The sequence below is a fragment of the Amorphotheca resinae genome (assembly GCF_003019875.1).
Source record: "Amorphotheca resinae ATCC 22711 unplaced genomic scaffold M430scaffold_3, whole genome shotgun sequence".
In the NCBI taxonomy this organism is placed as follows: domain Eukaryota; kingdom Fungi; phylum Ascomycota; class Leotiomycetes; order Helotiales; family Amorphothecaceae; genus Amorphotheca; species Amorphotheca resinae.
In genome coordinates this window covers 1,308,989-1,325,569 of record NW_020194473.1, presented here as the reverse complement: position 1 = coordinate 1,325,569, position 16,581 = coordinate 1,308,989, and the positions used below count along the sequence as shown (strand labels likewise).

Here is a 16,581-nt window from a genome sequence, read left to right as displayed (position 1 = left end):
AAGGTGGAAGTACAGTAATACCTGAGGCATGAAACCAAACTCGCCTGTGCTTCCCGGTCGTCTTTAACACGGTCCGGCACTCAGCGGGGTCAGGAGCAATTACTACATTATTGCCTTACGGAGTAATTATTAGGGTCATTCTTGCAGGGAGTCGGTGGGGTGATTATAAGAATTATACCTCCGTATTTACGGTTTACGGAGCCCGTTCCCCTGAGATTTTACCCCACTTTGTCGTCGGGTTTTATAGCAGAAGATAGCCGCACTTCCACATGTGATCTCACAGGAACTTTCAAGTGGGGGTGTGCCATCACCATCCTCGTTATTCTGAAGACCATCATGGGCCATAATTTCGAACCGCTGCAGAATGATCTGATCCTCAGAGCCGCATGGGGTACAGTTCTCCAGCTACTGATCAATGCAACTTACTGATACGTCCCAGGCCAGAAAGTCGAGAGACCCCCGGTGTGGGTTATGCGTCAGGGTACATCACATCCATTCTGCCCCCTCTCTGCTCAAGATCTTCCTTCTGACAATTGCTATAGCTGGACGGTATCTCCCCGAATATCATGAAGCCAAAGGCAATCATGACTTCTTCGAATGCTGCCGCTCGCCGGAAATTGCTTCGACCCTAACTCTCCAGCCCATTGATCGATTCGCGGGTTTAATCGACGCAGCCATCATTTTCTCCGACATCTTAGTGATCCCCCAGGCTCTTGGGATGACTGTTGAGATGGTGGACAAGAAAGGTCCGCATTTTCCGAATCCTCTGAAATCGCCCAGCGACGGTCAATACGAGGAAATTCTCAAAAAGAAAGTTGATGTCGCTGCTGAGCTGGATTACGTATACAAGGCCATTACTATGACGAGACATAAGCTGAAGGGGAGAGTTCCATTGTTTGGCTTCTGCGGAGCTCCATGGACTCTACTCTGTTACATGGTGGAGGGCGGCGGTAGCAAACTTTTCATCCAAACGAAGACGTGGATATACAAATATCCGCAGGCTAGCAAAGATCTCCTGCAGAAGATTGCTGAAGTCTGTGTGGAATATCTGGCGCTGCAGGTCCAGGCAGGTGCACAGGTGCGTACTTGGCGGTGATGGTTTGGAGAGAGATTTACTAAAATCATACAGCTGGTGCAAGTGTTTGATTCGTGGGCTGCTGAATTGTCACCCGCGTCCTTCAAGGAGTTCTCTCAGCCATACCTTGCATATATCTCCAAACATTTGCCGGCACGATTAAAGGAGTTGAAACTTGATCCAGTCCCGATGGTCGTCTTCGCAAAAGGCGCATGGTATGCATTGGATTCCCTTTGCGATCTGGGATATCAGGTCGTTGGACTCGACTGGCTGCAAGATCCAGCAGAGGCTGTTAAGATTAGGGGAAATAGGCCTGTGGTGTTCCAAGGGAATGCAGACCCGGGCGTGTTATATGGATCAAGAGAAGCAATAACTGCCGCTGTAGAGGAGATGGTGAAGGGATTTGGCGGAGGAAAGCAAGGCTGGATTGCTAATCTTGGCCATGGTAGGCTGTTCTCGGATTTTGGCAGAACCTTTCACTAATGTCTTCCAGGAATCACACCATTCGTTGACCCCGAGGACTTGAGATTCTACTTCCAGGAGATCCATCGATTGGCCGGTAGCTAGTCTCAATAATAACAAGTTCCCGTGATGCCCCCTTACCCACTCATTGTCACGTGTGCTCACTTCTTCTCTTTGGAGTGGACTCTCTCCTCTTCACCAATATCCTCGTTCCTAGGTAAACTCAGTATCAACCCTCCAGGTATATTAAGAAGCGTCCACTTACCAGACCTCTGGCTTCTCTTTAATGAATTGTTCCATCAGATCCTGACACTCCTTGCTTTGCATGTTCACGACCTCGATACCTCTCTGTTTTAAGTATGCCTCTCCGCCTAGGAAAGTGTTGTTCTCCCCAATTACAACACGAGAAACGCCGTAAAGAATACAGGCACCAGTACTGTATGTTGTGAGCATTAGGCGCATACAAGAGCCATAGATCGTCTTCTAGTTACCACATATCACAAGGAGAAAGTCTGTACTGCTTCAGCAAATCAAAGCTACCAAGTCTTGAGCGGGGGGTTCTCATACGTCGTGTACATGGTCGCGCCCCGGTATGCCGAAGCAGGGAGACGTCCTGAGTTCTCTAATGCTGCGGTCTCACCCTGTCTCGAACTCAGCCTGGATTCCTATACGATGGGTGGGTAGCTGAGCTTGCGCACGTGGTGAATGGCAGAGCCTTTCTGGACCCGCATATTGTGACCGCGTCCAAGTAGCTTGCCATCTCTAGAGACCAAGGCGGCACCTATCTATTGCATGTCTGAGCTACTTCCTCTCCGCGCCGGACTTCTGAGGCCGGCGTGTGGGGGAATATGCTCACAGGAACCCCGCCTTCTTTGTAACTAATCTTTGCTTCCTCGACGGCGATCGCGAAGGCCTCCTGGTCGTTCATTGTGTACTGTTGGATATTCGGGAGTCGGACCTGGGAGGAAATGGAAGAGGTGAAGTCGATATTGTATATAAAGATACTTCTGCAGCAACAGAGCAACAGAGCAAACTAATACCTTATGTACCTTAGGTACCTAGGAGGAAGAGACTTCGACCCACCATCACCACCACTATCGCTATCGCTCCACTCTTGAAAGGGTTGATAACTTGATAAGAATGAATGACTACGTTAAATGAGACCACTCCGTAAAACCAGGGCAGACAAGTGGAAATAGAAGAGGGCGGTGAGACAAGATGCAGCTCTACATGGATACTGTAGCGAGTTATATTGCCTTACCTAGATAGTAGATCCTGTATACAAGATGTAGTTGTTTCTCATCGCCCATCGGACAGAACTCGCCATCTCTCTGTGCGCAGAGCCCTACCCATGTCCGATGTCCGAAAGGAGCCGCGCCTTACGTAAGACAAGCGGGCCTACGCCCTTTTACTAGATTTACGGTAATTTGCAGGTCTTCAAAATATACAGTACCTCAGATCGGCTTAGCTCGGGATTAAACCAGGTAATATTCCCTTATCAGGCAAATATCCGCAAATACTGCGCTGGATACACGGCAGAACATGCCCCTCTCGCCCCTCCGAATCCCAGAAAGTTCCATGGCCGTCTAAAGCATTCTCTAAGCGAATTTTGGCCCCGTCCTCCCTCCAACTGTCCTTGGGAACAACATACTTCCTTCCTACCAAGACCTCAAGTACTTCAATCCACATCTTTCTCCGTAAACTAATTTTTCTTCATTCTTGTCACAGTCTCTCTTCCTCCCCTCTCCTCTCCTCTCCTCTCATTCCGACGCGGCTTCTGCCTCTTCTCGCTGAGACGAAGATAACTGCCATTCAACATCCAGCTTTGATTTCCCAACTGCCAAGGCTTCGGCACAACAACAGAGCGCTCTTTCAGCGCCCGCGCCCTCGCAAGGCCCAAGCCTCCACGCGACCTGTGAGTGCGATTCCCTGCTGCATGGCTTTATCGAGATGTCTTGCCAATGGGACAAGACATGATCGCGAGGCCTGGTGATTTCTCGGTTTTCCAAATTCACTGCTGACTTTGTTGACGCGATATAGAAACGGCGCCGATCTACCCCCTTTCGAAGAGAACTTCGAGACAGACCCAGCGACAGCTTGACACATATTTTTACGCTCTCCCCTCGTTAGAGTTGAAGCCGACACGATGGTGAAAGATACCAAGTTTTATGATTTGCTGGGGGTAAGTGGCAGGTGATCTGGTTGAAAATTCAATGCTTACAGTCTTTTCAGGTTTCCCCAAGCGCTACTGAGGCAGAACTTAAGAAGGCATACAAAGTCGGTGCTCTGAAGCATCATCCAGGTAGGTTTCTCCCAAAAACATCGCGCTGGTCGCTCGCAATTCTACGGTAAACCCAACGTATTACGGCTCATACGGCCATTCATACTGGGTGGGCATCTGCTTCCCAAATAATTCGAGGATGCGTGGTCCAGACGCAAATGTCCTGCCTAGTCTCCCTTTTTTCGCGATCTTTATTAACGGTCTACTCGCAATATAGACAAAAATGCCCACGACCCCAATGCCGCAGAAAAGTTCAAGGACCTGTCCCACGCGTACGAAATCCTCTCTGACCCGCAGAAGCGTCAAATCTATGATCAATATGGTGAAGAGGGATTGGAGGGTGGCGCCGGTGCTGGTGGTATGAATGCGGAGGACCTATTCTCACAATTCTTCGGCGGAGGATCTGCATTTGGCGGTGGCGGTCTTGGCGGCATGTTTGGTGGAGGTATGCCACAGCGTGGTCCACCTAAGGCTCGTACGATCCACCATGTTCACAAGGTCTCACTGGAGGACATCTACAAGGGCAAGGTCTCAAAACTCGCTCTGCAGAAGTCCGTTATCTGCCCTAAGTGTGACGGACGCGGTGGAAAGGAGGGTGCTGTGAAGAAGTGCGCTGGATGCGATGGACACGGTATGAAGACTATGATGCGCCAGATGGGGCCAATGATTCAGCGGTTTCAGACTGTCTGTCCCGACTGCAATGGAGAAGGCGAGATCATCCGCGAGAAGGATAGGTGCAAGACTTGCAACGGCAAAAAGACAATTGTGGAAAGAAAGGTCCTTCACGTACACGTGGACAGGGGTGTCCGATCAGGCCACAAGATCGAATTCAGGGGAGAAGGAGACCAAACACCCGGGGTCCAGCCAGGCGATGTCATCTTTGAAATCGAGCAAAAGCCACATCCTAGATTCCAGCGGAAAGACGACGACCTCTTCTACCACGCGGAAATCGACCTGGTTACGGCTCTTGCTGGAGGTACGATTTATATCGAGCATCTGGATGATCGCTGGCTTAGTGTTGAGATCATCCCTGGAGAAGTCATCAGCCCAGGTACGTCCGCATTCTAACCTATCTCTTCCACATCGTACTAATAATTCCATTAGGTGCAGTCAAGATGATTCGTGGCCAGGGAATGCCTTCGTACCGCCACCACGATTTCGGAAATATGTACGTTCAGTTTGATGTGAAATTCCCACAAAACAACTGGACCTCCGATCCCGCAGCTTTCGATGCTCTAAAGGCTATCCTGCCAGTCCAACTCCCCCCCATTCCTCCTCCTGAGGAGACAATGACGGAGCCAGCCGACCTCGAAGAAGTTGACGCCAGCCAGCAAGCTCGAGCCGCGGGTGCCAGCTCGATGGACGAGGATGACGAGGATGGACACCCAGGAGGTGAGCGAGTCCAGTGTGCTTCACAGTAAGGTAGAGGATCAGAGAACGGCCTTCTACGGAGTTGGGATTTCGTTGAGCATCATTCCGCCAATCATGCATATGTCTGCTATGGGCGAGTAGCATCTCATTATGACTTATGTCCACATGGCTTCATGAGTGGGAAGTTGGTGAGCCGGTTGCTCGGGCTTGTAAAGCGACTACGTTCATGCATTTTCCTTTGTTTCTTTTTCCTTCAATAGGGTCGACGGTGACTCGTGAGACTATTCAGATGGCGTTTAGGCGGATAGATAGCAAGAAGAAGATTTATTTAAACTTGAAACTTATGCCCTGTGGATGTATAATCTGGTGCTGTTGAGAACGTGATTAGAAGCCCTCGACCTATTTGCTACATACTGACTCCTACCACCAATCACTGGTGCACCCTTGCTTTGTTCATGCCATTGGTGAATTCTGCCCTCTCGCTGAGCTAATAAATTCTCGTCGATCCCACGGAGCAGCGCTCGCCTTCTTACCTCCGCCTTCTTACGGACGTAAATCCCGCCAATTCCTTTCTTCGAGATGGATCCCGCCCGCGGTACAAGCAATCAGAGACCCGGTCTGGAGCCTCATATCCGACCCTCGCCCTCTTATTCTAGAACACCTCCTCAAGTCCCAGCTCAAGGGGGTTCATTGCTGCCAACAGGCGCAAGTACGGGATCTGGCACATCCTCGTCAGCGCCCCGGATACGGAGAAGGAACCGCATGATAACGAGCTGTCTCGAGTGTCGACGTCGCAAGTTGAAGTGCGATAAATCGCATCCTTGTACTAACTGCGTGAAGTCCAATCGCGATTGTGTCTTTCTGGCACCGGCTCTGGACCAGGCCAGCCAGCTCAAGCTCACGGAAATCAAAGAGAAAGTGGGGTCGTTGGAACGGCTGCTGGAGAGAGATATTGCCAAGTCCTCGGCATCGACAGCGACGGCCCCTCACCTGGAGAGGGCTGTACCTGACGATGTGGAGGATGGCCTGCCACCGAACGAAGATGAGAAGGACTTGGAGCCAACGCCGTTGGCTACTGTAGATGCGGCTTTTGAGATCGACGGCGAAGATGATGATCTGCTGGATCTGGGAGTCCAACTAGGGAAGATGCGAATCACTGAACGAATTGGAGGCTTCGTCAGACCCAAGATTACTCAAGAGGTTTGTTACTCGGCTTTCTTGTCAATTGTTATATTGTCATGCTCTTTCTGCAGCGAGAATGCCGCTCGATTTCCAAACGAGAGAAATAGGAACTTCACCATGGTAGTTCCTTGTCTTCCCTCGTAACTGAAGTAAAGTACTGAGGTGGTCCCTATCAATCGTTGCAAATGGTCGAACTGACCCAAGCGGGATGGAACGTATTTATAAATCCCCATGATTGTCAGAGAAGTCTCTGTGGTTGTATTAGTATTGAGGCACGCATGCATCTAGGGACTTTTGTACTGTTAGAAATAAGGCTCAACCTCTGAAATTGTCTTGGTTTCTTTGACCGGTGTAAAGAAACTCTTCTGATGTGACATCTCCAAAGCTGGATGGTGGGGATGTAAGAATATGCTTAATTCTGCTGCTGGAGTGCGCCTTTATCAGTCCTATTGCAACATTCGGATGACTTGCTCTCAGGCTGGCTTTACCTGCTGACTGGCCTCTGCAGCTCCAATCTACTATCGCGAGCAGAGGACATAAAGGCCCCGGCCCCGGCCCCTTAGAACCACCACCTGTCCCACCACCTGTTACTCTTCCACCTGCAAGCGAATGGCTGAAACCTGGACCTGCGTATATCGCTCCCTCGTCTGGCTTCTTCTTTGGGACAGCGGTTCATCAGGCGTCCCTAATTGATTACTTGCCATCAAGACTAGCTGCAGATAGGCTCATCAAGCAATACTTCCTTGCTGTTCACCATATTGCTAAGGTCCTACATCGACCAACATTTGAGAGAGAATATGATACCTTCTGGGATGAGGTCTCTCTCGGAATTGAACGTAAGAACCCCATGGGGCGAGCCCCTTTCTGACTGATTCGTGAGATATTGTATCCGTTATCACAGCCTACAGCTCATGCTTTTCCAAAAATCCTATTTCCATCCTCCTTAAGCCATTGCTGACTTCCCCGTTATCTAGCTCCACCCTCGGTACAAACAGTAGTGTTCGCTGCAATGTTCTCCGGGGTTGTCAGTATGGATGAAGCCGATGTCATTCGCGACTTTGGAGTGTCTAAAGCCAGCTTGGTCGAGAATTTCAAGCTCGGCACAGAAACTGCATTGTCCAGAGCGAACTTCCTACGAACAACTAAGATTGAGACGTTACAAGGATTTGTGATGTATCTGGTTGGTTGATCGAACTTGACTCCTCAGTTATATCAAGCTAACCATTGCAAAGATTCCGCTTTGTAGAGGAGAGATATCACGGGCTCATTCAGTTCTAGTCGGAGCTGCAATAAGAATGGCCGAGTGCATGGGTCTTCACCGTGACGGTGAAACTTATGGGATGAGCCCTCTTGAGACCAACTTGCGCCGCCTAATCTGGCACCAACTTTGCTTCCTGGATATTCGAACTTGTGAAGCAACAGGTCCACGCCCCATAATCCGACGAGAAGATTTTGACACAAGATTTCCTCTAAACGTTGACGATATTGACCTCCATGCCTCCGGGGACCCACCTGTCACAGAAAATCGATGGACAGATGCTACCTTCAGTCTAATTCGAATGGAGATCAATGAAATGATTAGAACGATCTGGGTTGACAGAACCCGTTTGGAACGCCGGAAGGTAACTCTCACGGCGGTCTTGTCCAAAATCGAGACATTTAAAGCGAACATGGCCGCCAGATATGACCATTTAATGGATGACAGGATACCTGTCCAGAAATGTGCCAGAGTTGTGAAGGCACTCCTCCTATCTCGGCTGCTTACTATGGTACTTCATCGTTACCATAACTCTGTTGCGTCTCCAATGCCAGATCGACTCCGTAAACTCATGATCTCAGGAGGAATTATAACACTGGAGACAGCGATCACCTTAGAGACGAGTCCTGATCTGAGAAGCTGGACATGGTACAGCGGAGCACTTCAGCAGTACCACACAGCCGTTCTATTCCTCATGGAAATAGTGATCTACCCCGATCGTAAGGAGGCGGCTCGCATTTGGCCCTTGTGTAAGGAAACCAGCTCTTTGTCTGAAATACTTGCGATTCCTTTCCAATCCCCCTCTTGCTCACAACAATTTCCTGAATATTACGTTTACTCTATCTTTTTTCCAGAAACCGGAAATGCTGCATTGCTGACCTTTTTATCTTCCAGTGGCCTACATCTTCGAGTGCGATCCGTCAGAGGATCCGGTGATGCAAGCCCAGAAGGTACTTTCTGAGCTACAGCATAAAATCGCGGTATATCAAAGCATGCGTGGCATGCGCGTACCAGTCGTCATGGAGAAACACGTTGGGCAACGAGCACCACCTATCCCCGAAACCGACAACAAGACAGCTGCTTCTCAACATCCCCCTCCGTCAACAAGCCGGGAGCCCCTTGGGCCTCCCCAACGCATTCCCGAGGTACCACCGTCTATAGGCAAAGCGCAAGTCCCCGAAGTCGCCTTCGCCGGCGTCGCAAACCAAGAAGTCCTCTGGGCGCTCCCCAAACATCAAAGTCCCGAAGCAAGCAGTGATTCCAGCAGCGTGGTTGAGAAACCGAAAATGCCCCCCGTGTCTGGGGCTGGTAATGATCTGATGACGGAGATTGATTGGGTAAGTGGCCCATCTATCTATCTATCTATATTATTTTGTGTCCCCGCAGGAGGAGCGAGGAAAGATGCTAAATTCCTTTGTAGGATGCTTTCGACGCTTTGTTCCCACCGGATCAACAAAATGACGTCTTGAATCAGCCCGGTCCCCAGTTCCTGAATATGCCAGGTGGGATGCGTCGCTATTAACCTAGTCTATGTGTGTATCTGCGATGCACCGCAGTGATTACGATGAGTGTTTTATTCCTGAAAGAAGAATCTGAGGTCATGGATTAGGTAGGGATATGGAGGTCAAGATGTGGTCTGGTTCTGTCCCTATAGTTGAAGGAGGGGTTGGTTATATATAGGAAGTGGCTATTCCCACTTTCATTCATAATGATAAAAAATAGGAGAAGAGCTTTATCTTCTAACATAAATAGAAATAATTTGCTGCAATGGCAATACATATATATACAGGGAGCTGAGCCGTCCCATAATTCTCAAGTTTTTTTCGAGTGATCAGTACTGTTGAAGGGATCTAAAGTTCTACTATGTAAAGTATGTAAGGTAAGTTGTGCAATCTATGTGAAAGGGGGAGGGTGGTCTCAACCGTGGTACCGATCTCCTATAATGTTGCTCTTGTACGATGCGTAGAATAATCACTGCTTGAAGGTCTGCTTTGGGTAATTTGGTCCGGCCAATCGAGAGCTCCATGGGGAACGGACAACGATACGTTTAGCGCTGGGGATGTCGAATGGTCGCAGATAAGCTTCTTCTAAGGAAAAAAGTGCATTCGCAAGCTGCTACACAGAGACTTAATGCGCCATTCCATCCGAGTAGCATACTGATACATGTTTGATGTCCCTACAACCCGCATTCCTCGTGTCTAAGCATCTATATCCATCTTCTCTCCCGCTGCAGCCTCACCCTCTAGTTCGTGTACCGTTACATACTTGCTTATGTCCTCCCTCGTGATGATCTTCTCGTTGAGAACGGCTGTGGTGCCTCTCTTGAAAACATAGCTCTTCTGCTTCTTACTTCGCTGGTTCGGCTTGACGAAGCCTCTCTTTAGCGTCGTCTTATCCTTCGTTATGATCGCAACATCCACATTTGATCCGGACCCCAAATCATTGAAGATACCAGCCTGGATTGCGTTGGATGCCAGGGTTACGGCCTCCTCTTCCGTCATCTTCGCCTTCCATTGCGTCTCGAATACAGACATAGCTGCCAGCGAACCACTGCCCATGGTGACATAAGGAAGCTTATCAGTGCTACCGTGGGCGTGAACGGTAAACAATCCAACACCAGTCGGGTCAACGCCTGCCACAACAAGATACGCTCCGATGTGACCTTGATATCTGAACAGATGTTGTTTGAGCATTGTCATGCAGGTAACGACCCGGGGTTTGCGGCCGGTCGAGAGGGAGTGAAGCTCGAGTTGTGAGGAGATGAGGGATGTAGTAAATTCGGTATCAGCTGCGGTACCCGCTCCAGCACACCAGATTTGGGGTGCGATGTAATGAAGCTTCTCGCAGTTCTAGAACGACGTATAGTCAGCGCTCTGCTCCATGAGTGACGAGTGATACGAACGAACCTTGTCAGCCACTATTGGTCCACTTGTTGCTCTGGTATCCGCAGCGATCTGGTAGAGGCATAGTTAGCATACTGTGATTATGACAAGCTTGATAGAGCGAGAATCAAGAGCCGGGGGGTCAAGTCCCCCAGACGGAGCGGACGCTCAAAAGGAGTTGTGGAAGCTGAGCTCTACTTACGACAACACCCCCTTCGAATATGCATCCCACAATCGTAGTACCCGTACTCGTCGCCTTTGGCAATGGCACACCTCGTGCGTGCAGGGCCGCATTGCGGGTATGGTTGGAGAAGTCGAATCCAGGCATGATGATGCGAGCTCGACAGCTCTAGGTCAAATCGGCTTGAGGGGGACGTATGTGTTTATGGCTTCCGGGGTAATGGCTGGAAAACTGGCAACTTCCAGGAGCGCGGCGATCGTGAAGAGATGATGGTGTGTTTAGTGGAGGAGCTGAGCTGGTTGGGGCGTGGAAGTGGGAAGCTCTCTCGACAGTCGGTATTTACTAGGCAGAGCTGCTTTCGTGGACGTTCAACTCGCGTGGCTGCGATGGGTTGGAGCGCGAGCTTTGCGAATTACCGCTGTACCTTGCATTGCGGAGAAATCCGTGCGTATAAATACCTATCTAGGCAATTATACGCGTATACTAGGACTGAATACGTATTTAGGCGATATTCGCTATACTCAGAGCAAATATTTACAATATTTGTTTATACGCGATCAGAGCTTCACCACTTCCTTGCATATCGATTCGACTTGCTTTACCTTGCGCAACCTTCGAACTCTGCTGCAGACGTACTCACTTCTTCTTCACATCCTCGTACTGCTTTGTCTCTTTGTCCCTCTCAGAGATCTCGGGATATTTGAGCTATCTTTCGGCTTTCTTTGCTGGAAAAGCTCCTGTCGAAAAATACGCCTCGCCAGCCTGATCACCTCACCTCACCTTCGCCTTCGCCTTCGTTTTCTTGCCAGTCTCAAATCGCCTTCGGTCATTCAAATGCGCAGGAATATCTCGTGAATCGCTGGACCGCTCAACGAAGCCGGTTACCTTGCTACCGTCATGTCGTTCAGTAGCTTTGGTAACCCTGGCGCAGCCATGGGCGGGGCAACTCCAGGTGTACAATCAGGACCTGATCTTCAGGACATACAAACAGAGGTACGTCGGTTTGTTGTCAGAGCCAAGCTACGTCTGCGCTCAATACTAATGTCTTTGCACAGGCTCTCGGGTTTCTAGCTCTCTCGGGAGAATCTAAAGTTCAATTACTTCCATCACCATGGCCGGCCGACAATCTGCCTCCTCCTACTTCCTCTCTCATGAGCGTGGCCTCGCGCAAAGGTCTTCTGGCCGCAGCAGGACCGGATGCGATTGTCGTGGCAACTACGGAGTCGGTACGAAAAGCCTTCGAGGGACCGGGTACTGGAGATGGGAATTTCAAACCCTTCCAACCTCAATTGAAGCTCCCAATGCCGATGAGGATCTCGCAACTTGCATTCTCGGCAGATGAGTCGTACTTAGTATTAGCTGCTGAGGTTGGAGGGGGGCTGGCTGTTTATGATGTCAACGCGCTCTTACAGGGCTCCACGCAGTCGGCATTCGAGTTATCTACAAATGGTCAGGCACTGAGAGCCCTTATCCCGAACCCAACACCAGAGAAGGGCGAACTTTTTGCCGTGGTTACAGTAGATGGCAATCTCCTGATAGCCAACCTCAAGGAGAGGGCGTTCATATCAGGACCTTCGGGTCAGGTCTTGAAAGATGGTGTTAGCTGCCTTTCATGGAGCACAAAAGGAAAACAATTAGTAGCCGGTCTTGGAAATGGAGCTGCCTATCAAATGACTCCCGAAGGAGTGGGCAAGGGGGATATCCCTAAGCCGCCGGGTGTGGGTGACAACCATCACGGTATGTGCTCAGCATCTCATTGATGATGCGGAAACTAACTCTTGCAGTATCTTCGATTACCTGGCTCGAAAACAACGTATTCCTCTTGGTCCATACCCCGTCGAATTTCGACAGTGGCGAGGCCCCATCCTCTGTATTCCACATCGCAACCCGTAACCCACCTTCTAGCTTCGTTTTTCAGAAGGTCTCGGAGCCTGTGGGACCTTTTGGCCTCAATCGGTCACCACCCCACCACTTCTTTCTTCGTTTGAGAGATTTCCCCCCTAATCTACAGGATCTTATCATTGTCGCTTCAACCGCATCGACTGATATCGGACTTTTCAGTCGATCCAAAGTTCCATTGGCTAGTGACAAGCCTGCCGGGGTCTTTACAATGACAGAAATGTCAGATGACTCGCGCCGAGCCCAGCTTCCCATGACGGGTGAGCTAAATGATACGTCTCCAATTGGTCTCGCGCTTGATCTCTCCAGCAAAGAAAAAGTCACGAAACCTATTCCGAGTGACGAGATGGACGAATCGCCGACTCCCTTACCTGCTCTCATGGTTCTGAACAACGAAGGGGTGCTAGCTTCATGGTGGATTGTCTATTCGGATTCGATACGTCAAGGCACAATTTATCCAGGCCTCGTCGCAGCTGAAGGTGTTCAACAACAACAATCATCTCCTGCCCCAGTACAAGCCCCAGCGTCAGCCTTTGGCGGCGCTCCAAAGGTAGCGTTTGGAGCACCTTCAATTCAAGGCCCCACTTCCACAGGCGCCTTCGGCTCTACATCTAGCCTTGGTCAGCGGCAATCACCTTGGTCTACATCGGCGTCCTCAACCGCGGCGCCAACTAGTGCCCCAGCTTTCGGAGCCCCAGCTTTTGGAACTCCATCTTTTGGAACTCCATCTTTTGGTTCCACATCCACGCCTTCCGCCGCCAAGCCAGCATTTGGGACTCCTGCTTTTGGTACAACCAGCACTCCGGCATTCGGAGCTTCCGGGTTTGCTGGTCCTAAACAATCTCCCTGGGCATCGGCGGCGTCTACAACCACGGGCGTAGCTTTTGGTCAGACAGCTGGGCTGGGTAAGCCCGCTGGGGTCTTTGGGTCGACGGCGCCAACCGCTGGTATTACTATTCCATCGAGTGGAGGATTTGCTTCCTTTGCTTCCAAGGGAGGGTTTGCTGCTGCCGCCCCTCCTGCCGGTGGAAGCATTTTTGGATCAAAGCCAGCTTCAAATCCATTTGGCACGCCCAATTCGAGTTTCGGGATGGATACGAATACATCCTTCGGCGGAACACCAAAAGTTCCAGATGAGAAGCCAGCGAATCCTTTTGGTGGTGGCTCGGGTGGTTTCGTTCTCGGTTCTACATTCAAAGCTGACCCAACTGCCAAGGACGAAGCGTCGGAGCCGTCAACTGAACCCAAAAGCTCATTCTTTGGAGGAGCATTCGGGAGTGCCCTTGGAGAGGCTGCCAAGGCGCCACCTGCGGATAATTCTGAATCAAATGACGCTGACATGGACTCGACTGAAGATACAACTAAGCCGGAAGAACCCACTAAACCAGATTCAACGACACCTGCCTCTACACCAGCTCCAGCTAAGTCATCTTTCTTTTCCTCAGCTCAACCAGTCAGCAGTGGGCTTTTCGGGAGTGCCAGTCCAACCCCATCATCTGCTACCACCAAGCCTGCGGCATCGGCCGGCTTTAGTTTTGGCACACCGGCTACAGAAGGGCCTAAACCAGGTGGCTTCAGTTTCGCAAATTTGAACACGGCTGAGGCAAAGCCTTCAAGTCCTGCCGCTCAGACCCCAACCGCGTTGAGCCCCCCTTCTCCTGTCAAGGTCAAAGAAGAGCCAGTTTCAGATGGGGAAAATGAAAAGTTGAAAGATAACGCTCCTGAACCTCCACTGCCACCCGAATCTACGAGTAAGACTTCTCATGCGGCTGGCGATACTTCTGTTTCGTCAACGGAAACGAAAGCTCCATCACCCCCAGCTTCCATTCCCAAAAGCGCACCAAAATCAGTCCCATCAGCACCATCTCCTGTTTCTAACCCCTTCTTGGGAAAGCCTATTTCTGCCAATCTAATCCCTCCCAGCGATGTCCCAGGAGGACCGGAGGATGAAGGTGATGAGACTGACGTCTCAGCAAAAGAAACTAAAACTACACCCAAATCTGTGCTATCGCCGCCATCCCCTGTCTCTAAGCCAACACTCGGAAAGCCTATCTCTGCCGATCTGATTCCCCCCAGTGATGTTCCACTAGGTCCGGAGGACGAGGATAATGACTCTGATTTTCTGACCGAAGAAGACGACGATGAGAACGATCACAGTGAGGGTTCCCGCGAGGAAGAGAGTGAAGATCATAGTGAGGAAGAAGGGAGCGGCGAAGATGTTGCGAAGGATCTTAGCCCCACTTCGGAGGCAAATCAAACACCGGGACTTACACCTCAAAGCTCTTTTGGGGCCTACAATAATCGCAGCCCCGAGAGTAGTGTCTTTACCAAAATACAGAAGCCTGGCCAGCCAAATCAGCCCAGGTCTCTGTTCGGTGAGATTAACATTTCAGCGCCTGTGCTTCCTCCTCCAAAATTACAGTCTAGTCCTCGTTCACCAAGCCCCATACGGTCTGCTGTACCAGGCAGGATGCTACGACCTGATGCTCTCCGATCTGTCAGCGCTCCCGGGGTTGGTTCCCATATGCTAGGAACTCAGAGGTTACCTGGGCGATCAGCCGCTCCGGCTCAAAGCACTTTCCAACTCTCCCTAGAACAACGAAATGCTGAAGAAAAACGTCGAGCTGAGGCCAAAGCCAACAAAGAAGCAGCCGAGAAGAAGGCCCTCGTCGACGATGAAGATGAGGAGATGCAGAAGTTTCTTGCCTCCGAAATTACTGGGACAACAATACTCGATGAATTTGTGGCTCACACAGACTATATTGGCCCACCATCAGTGGACAGTATCCCAGCTCAAGTTGAGACTGTATACCGAGATATCAATTCCATGATAGATACTCTGGGTATCAACGCACGAGCCTTGAAGTCCTTCATCAAAGGTCATACAGAACAATACAAAGAAGGGGGCCGAAATAGGGAAGATCTGGAGAGTGACGAATCTTGGTGCTTGGTAGAAATCGAGGACCTTTCCACGATCGTGGAGGATACACTCACGCGCGAGCTCGAAAATGGTCGTGTGAAAGACGTTGCCGATAAATTGGAGACTTGCAATGAACTTCAAAAGGATCTGATCAGGCTGCGCGCAAGACTTGAAGACATAAAAAAGATTCATGCCTCGTTTTCCGATCCTGAGCATCTTGCTATCACCCGGGCGCAACCTCTGAGTGCTGAGCAAGCAGCCCAACAGCATGATCTTCGGAGAGATTTTCACAAGTTCCAAAACCTACTCTCCGAAGCTGAGGAAGGGTTGACCATTCTCAAGGCTAAGATTGTATCTCAAGCGACCTCCAATGGAAAATCTAGTGGTACCGGTCCGACCGTCGAAGCTGTGATGAGAACCATCACGAAGATGACAAGCATGGCGGAGAAGAGAAGCGGGGATATTGATGTTCTGGAAGGGGAGATGCGAAAGCTCCGATTTGACCCTGCCGCAAGCACAGGCAGTCGAGAGGGATCGCCATTTGCAACACCGCAAAAGAATAGAGCGTCCTTGCGGAACCCAGCAACATCCAGCACATACGGTCTGTTCTACACGCCAGAAAGCGTCAAAGAAGCCCCGCGGGGATTTCAGAGTTCTTTGATGTCGTCGACTAATTCTTTGAGTCGAAGCTCTCCTCCCCGAAAGAAACTGAGTGGCTACACGCCAGATGAAAAGGCTCAAATCAAGGCGAAGTTGGCGAGGAAAAAGGAAGTGACGGATCGCTTGAGAACAGCTTTACAGAAGGCTGGTACGAATGTCCGACTTATGGATGATGATGACGAAAAGTAATTGGGTTAGAAGTGGATTCCTTGTATACTGGAGTCAACGGAAGGAGGTTCAAGGCTAGCATTGATCAGTATGTTTATATATGTTGTATCAGTATTAGGCATAGTGATTAGAGCGAGGCACTGATAGTGAAAAATAATAAAATTAAGCATGCGCCATTACCATTGCTTCCAGTTATCCTGACACTGTTAAGAAACATGGCGCAGGTAGCCTTCTCAAGTCTC

At 50.1% G+C, this 16,581-nt stretch overlaps 6 protein-coding genes across 6 annotated transcripts; 4 read left to right on the top strand and 2 right to left on the bottom strand.

Moving 5' to 3' along the window:
- Window positions 1-336: 336 nt before the first annotated feature.
- M430DRAFT_17076 (hypothetical protein) lies at window positions 337-1,642 on the top strand (the record flags this gene model as incomplete). Its single annotated transcript, XM_024863601.1, has 5 exons — window positions 337-391; window positions 440-481; window positions 543-1,078; window positions 1,130-1,520; window positions 1,569-1,642. The coding sequence occupies 5 exons, from the start codon at window positions 337-339 to the stop codon at window positions 1,640-1,642; spliced, it is 1,098 nt and encodes a 365-aa protein (XP_024723198.1).
- Window positions 1,643-1,698: 56 nt separating this feature from the next.
- M430DRAFT_17075 (hypothetical protein) lies at window positions 1,699-2,465 on the bottom strand (the record flags this gene model as incomplete). Its single annotated transcript, XM_024863600.1, has 5 exons — window positions 1,699-1,750; window positions 1,803-1,973; window positions 2,105-2,178; window positions 2,236-2,322; window positions 2,394-2,465. 5 exons carry the CDS (start codon window positions 2,463-2,465, stop codon window positions 1,699-1,701), a joined length of 456 nt encoding a protein of 151 aa, XP_024723197.1.
- A 936-nt stretch (window positions 2,466-3,401) lies between these two features.
- On the top strand, window positions 3,402-5,561 carry M430DRAFT_213799 (hypothetical protein). The gene is made up of 5 exons (XM_024864508.1): window positions 3,402-3,452; window positions 3,578-3,719; window positions 3,770-3,839; window positions 4,036-4,869; window positions 4,923-5,561. Exons 2-5 carry the CDS (start codon window positions 3,684-3,686, stop codon window positions 5,237-5,239), a joined length of 1,257 nt encoding a protein of 418 aa, XP_024723196.1. The 5' UTR covers window positions 3,402-3,452; window positions 3,578-3,683; the 3' UTR covers window positions 5,240-5,561.
- Window positions 5,562-5,743: 182 nt separating this feature from the next.
- On the top strand, window positions 5,744-9,433 carry M430DRAFT_117037 (hypothetical protein). The gene is made up of 6 exons (XM_024861657.1): window positions 5,744-6,389; window positions 6,880-7,207; window positions 7,346-7,551; window positions 7,604-8,378; window positions 8,524-8,966; window positions 9,050-9,433. The coding sequence occupies exons 1-6, from the start codon at window positions 5,769-5,771 to the stop codon at window positions 9,149-9,151; spliced, it is 2,475 nt and encodes an 824-aa protein (XP_024723195.1). The 5' UTR covers window positions 5,744-5,768; the 3' UTR covers window positions 9,152-9,433.
- Window positions 9,434-9,827: 394 nt separating this feature from the next.
- On the bottom strand, window positions 9,828-11,059 carry M430DRAFT_135777 (hypothetical protein; the record flags this gene model as incomplete). Its single annotated transcript, XM_024862423.1, has 3 exons — window positions 10,714-11,059; window positions 10,536-10,583; window positions 9,828-10,478 (listed from the first exon to the last, which is right to left on the bottom strand). Exons 1-3 carry the CDS (start codon window positions 10,837-10,839, stop codon window positions 9,828-9,830), a joined length of 825 nt encoding a protein of 274 aa, XP_024723194.1. The 5' UTR covers window positions 10,840-11,059.
- A 434-nt stretch (window positions 11,060-11,493) lies between these two features.
- On the top strand, window positions 11,494-16,515 carry M430DRAFT_213770 (hypothetical protein). Its single transcript, XM_024864507.1, has 3 exons — window positions 11,494-11,685; window positions 11,748-12,429; window positions 12,477-16,515. Exons 1-3 carry the CDS (start codon window positions 11,590-11,592, stop codon window positions 16,358-16,360), a joined length of 4,662 nt encoding a protein of 1,553 aa, XP_024723193.1. The 5' UTR covers window positions 11,494-11,589; the 3' UTR covers window positions 16,361-16,515.
- Window positions 16,516-16,581: the final 66 nt, after the last annotated feature.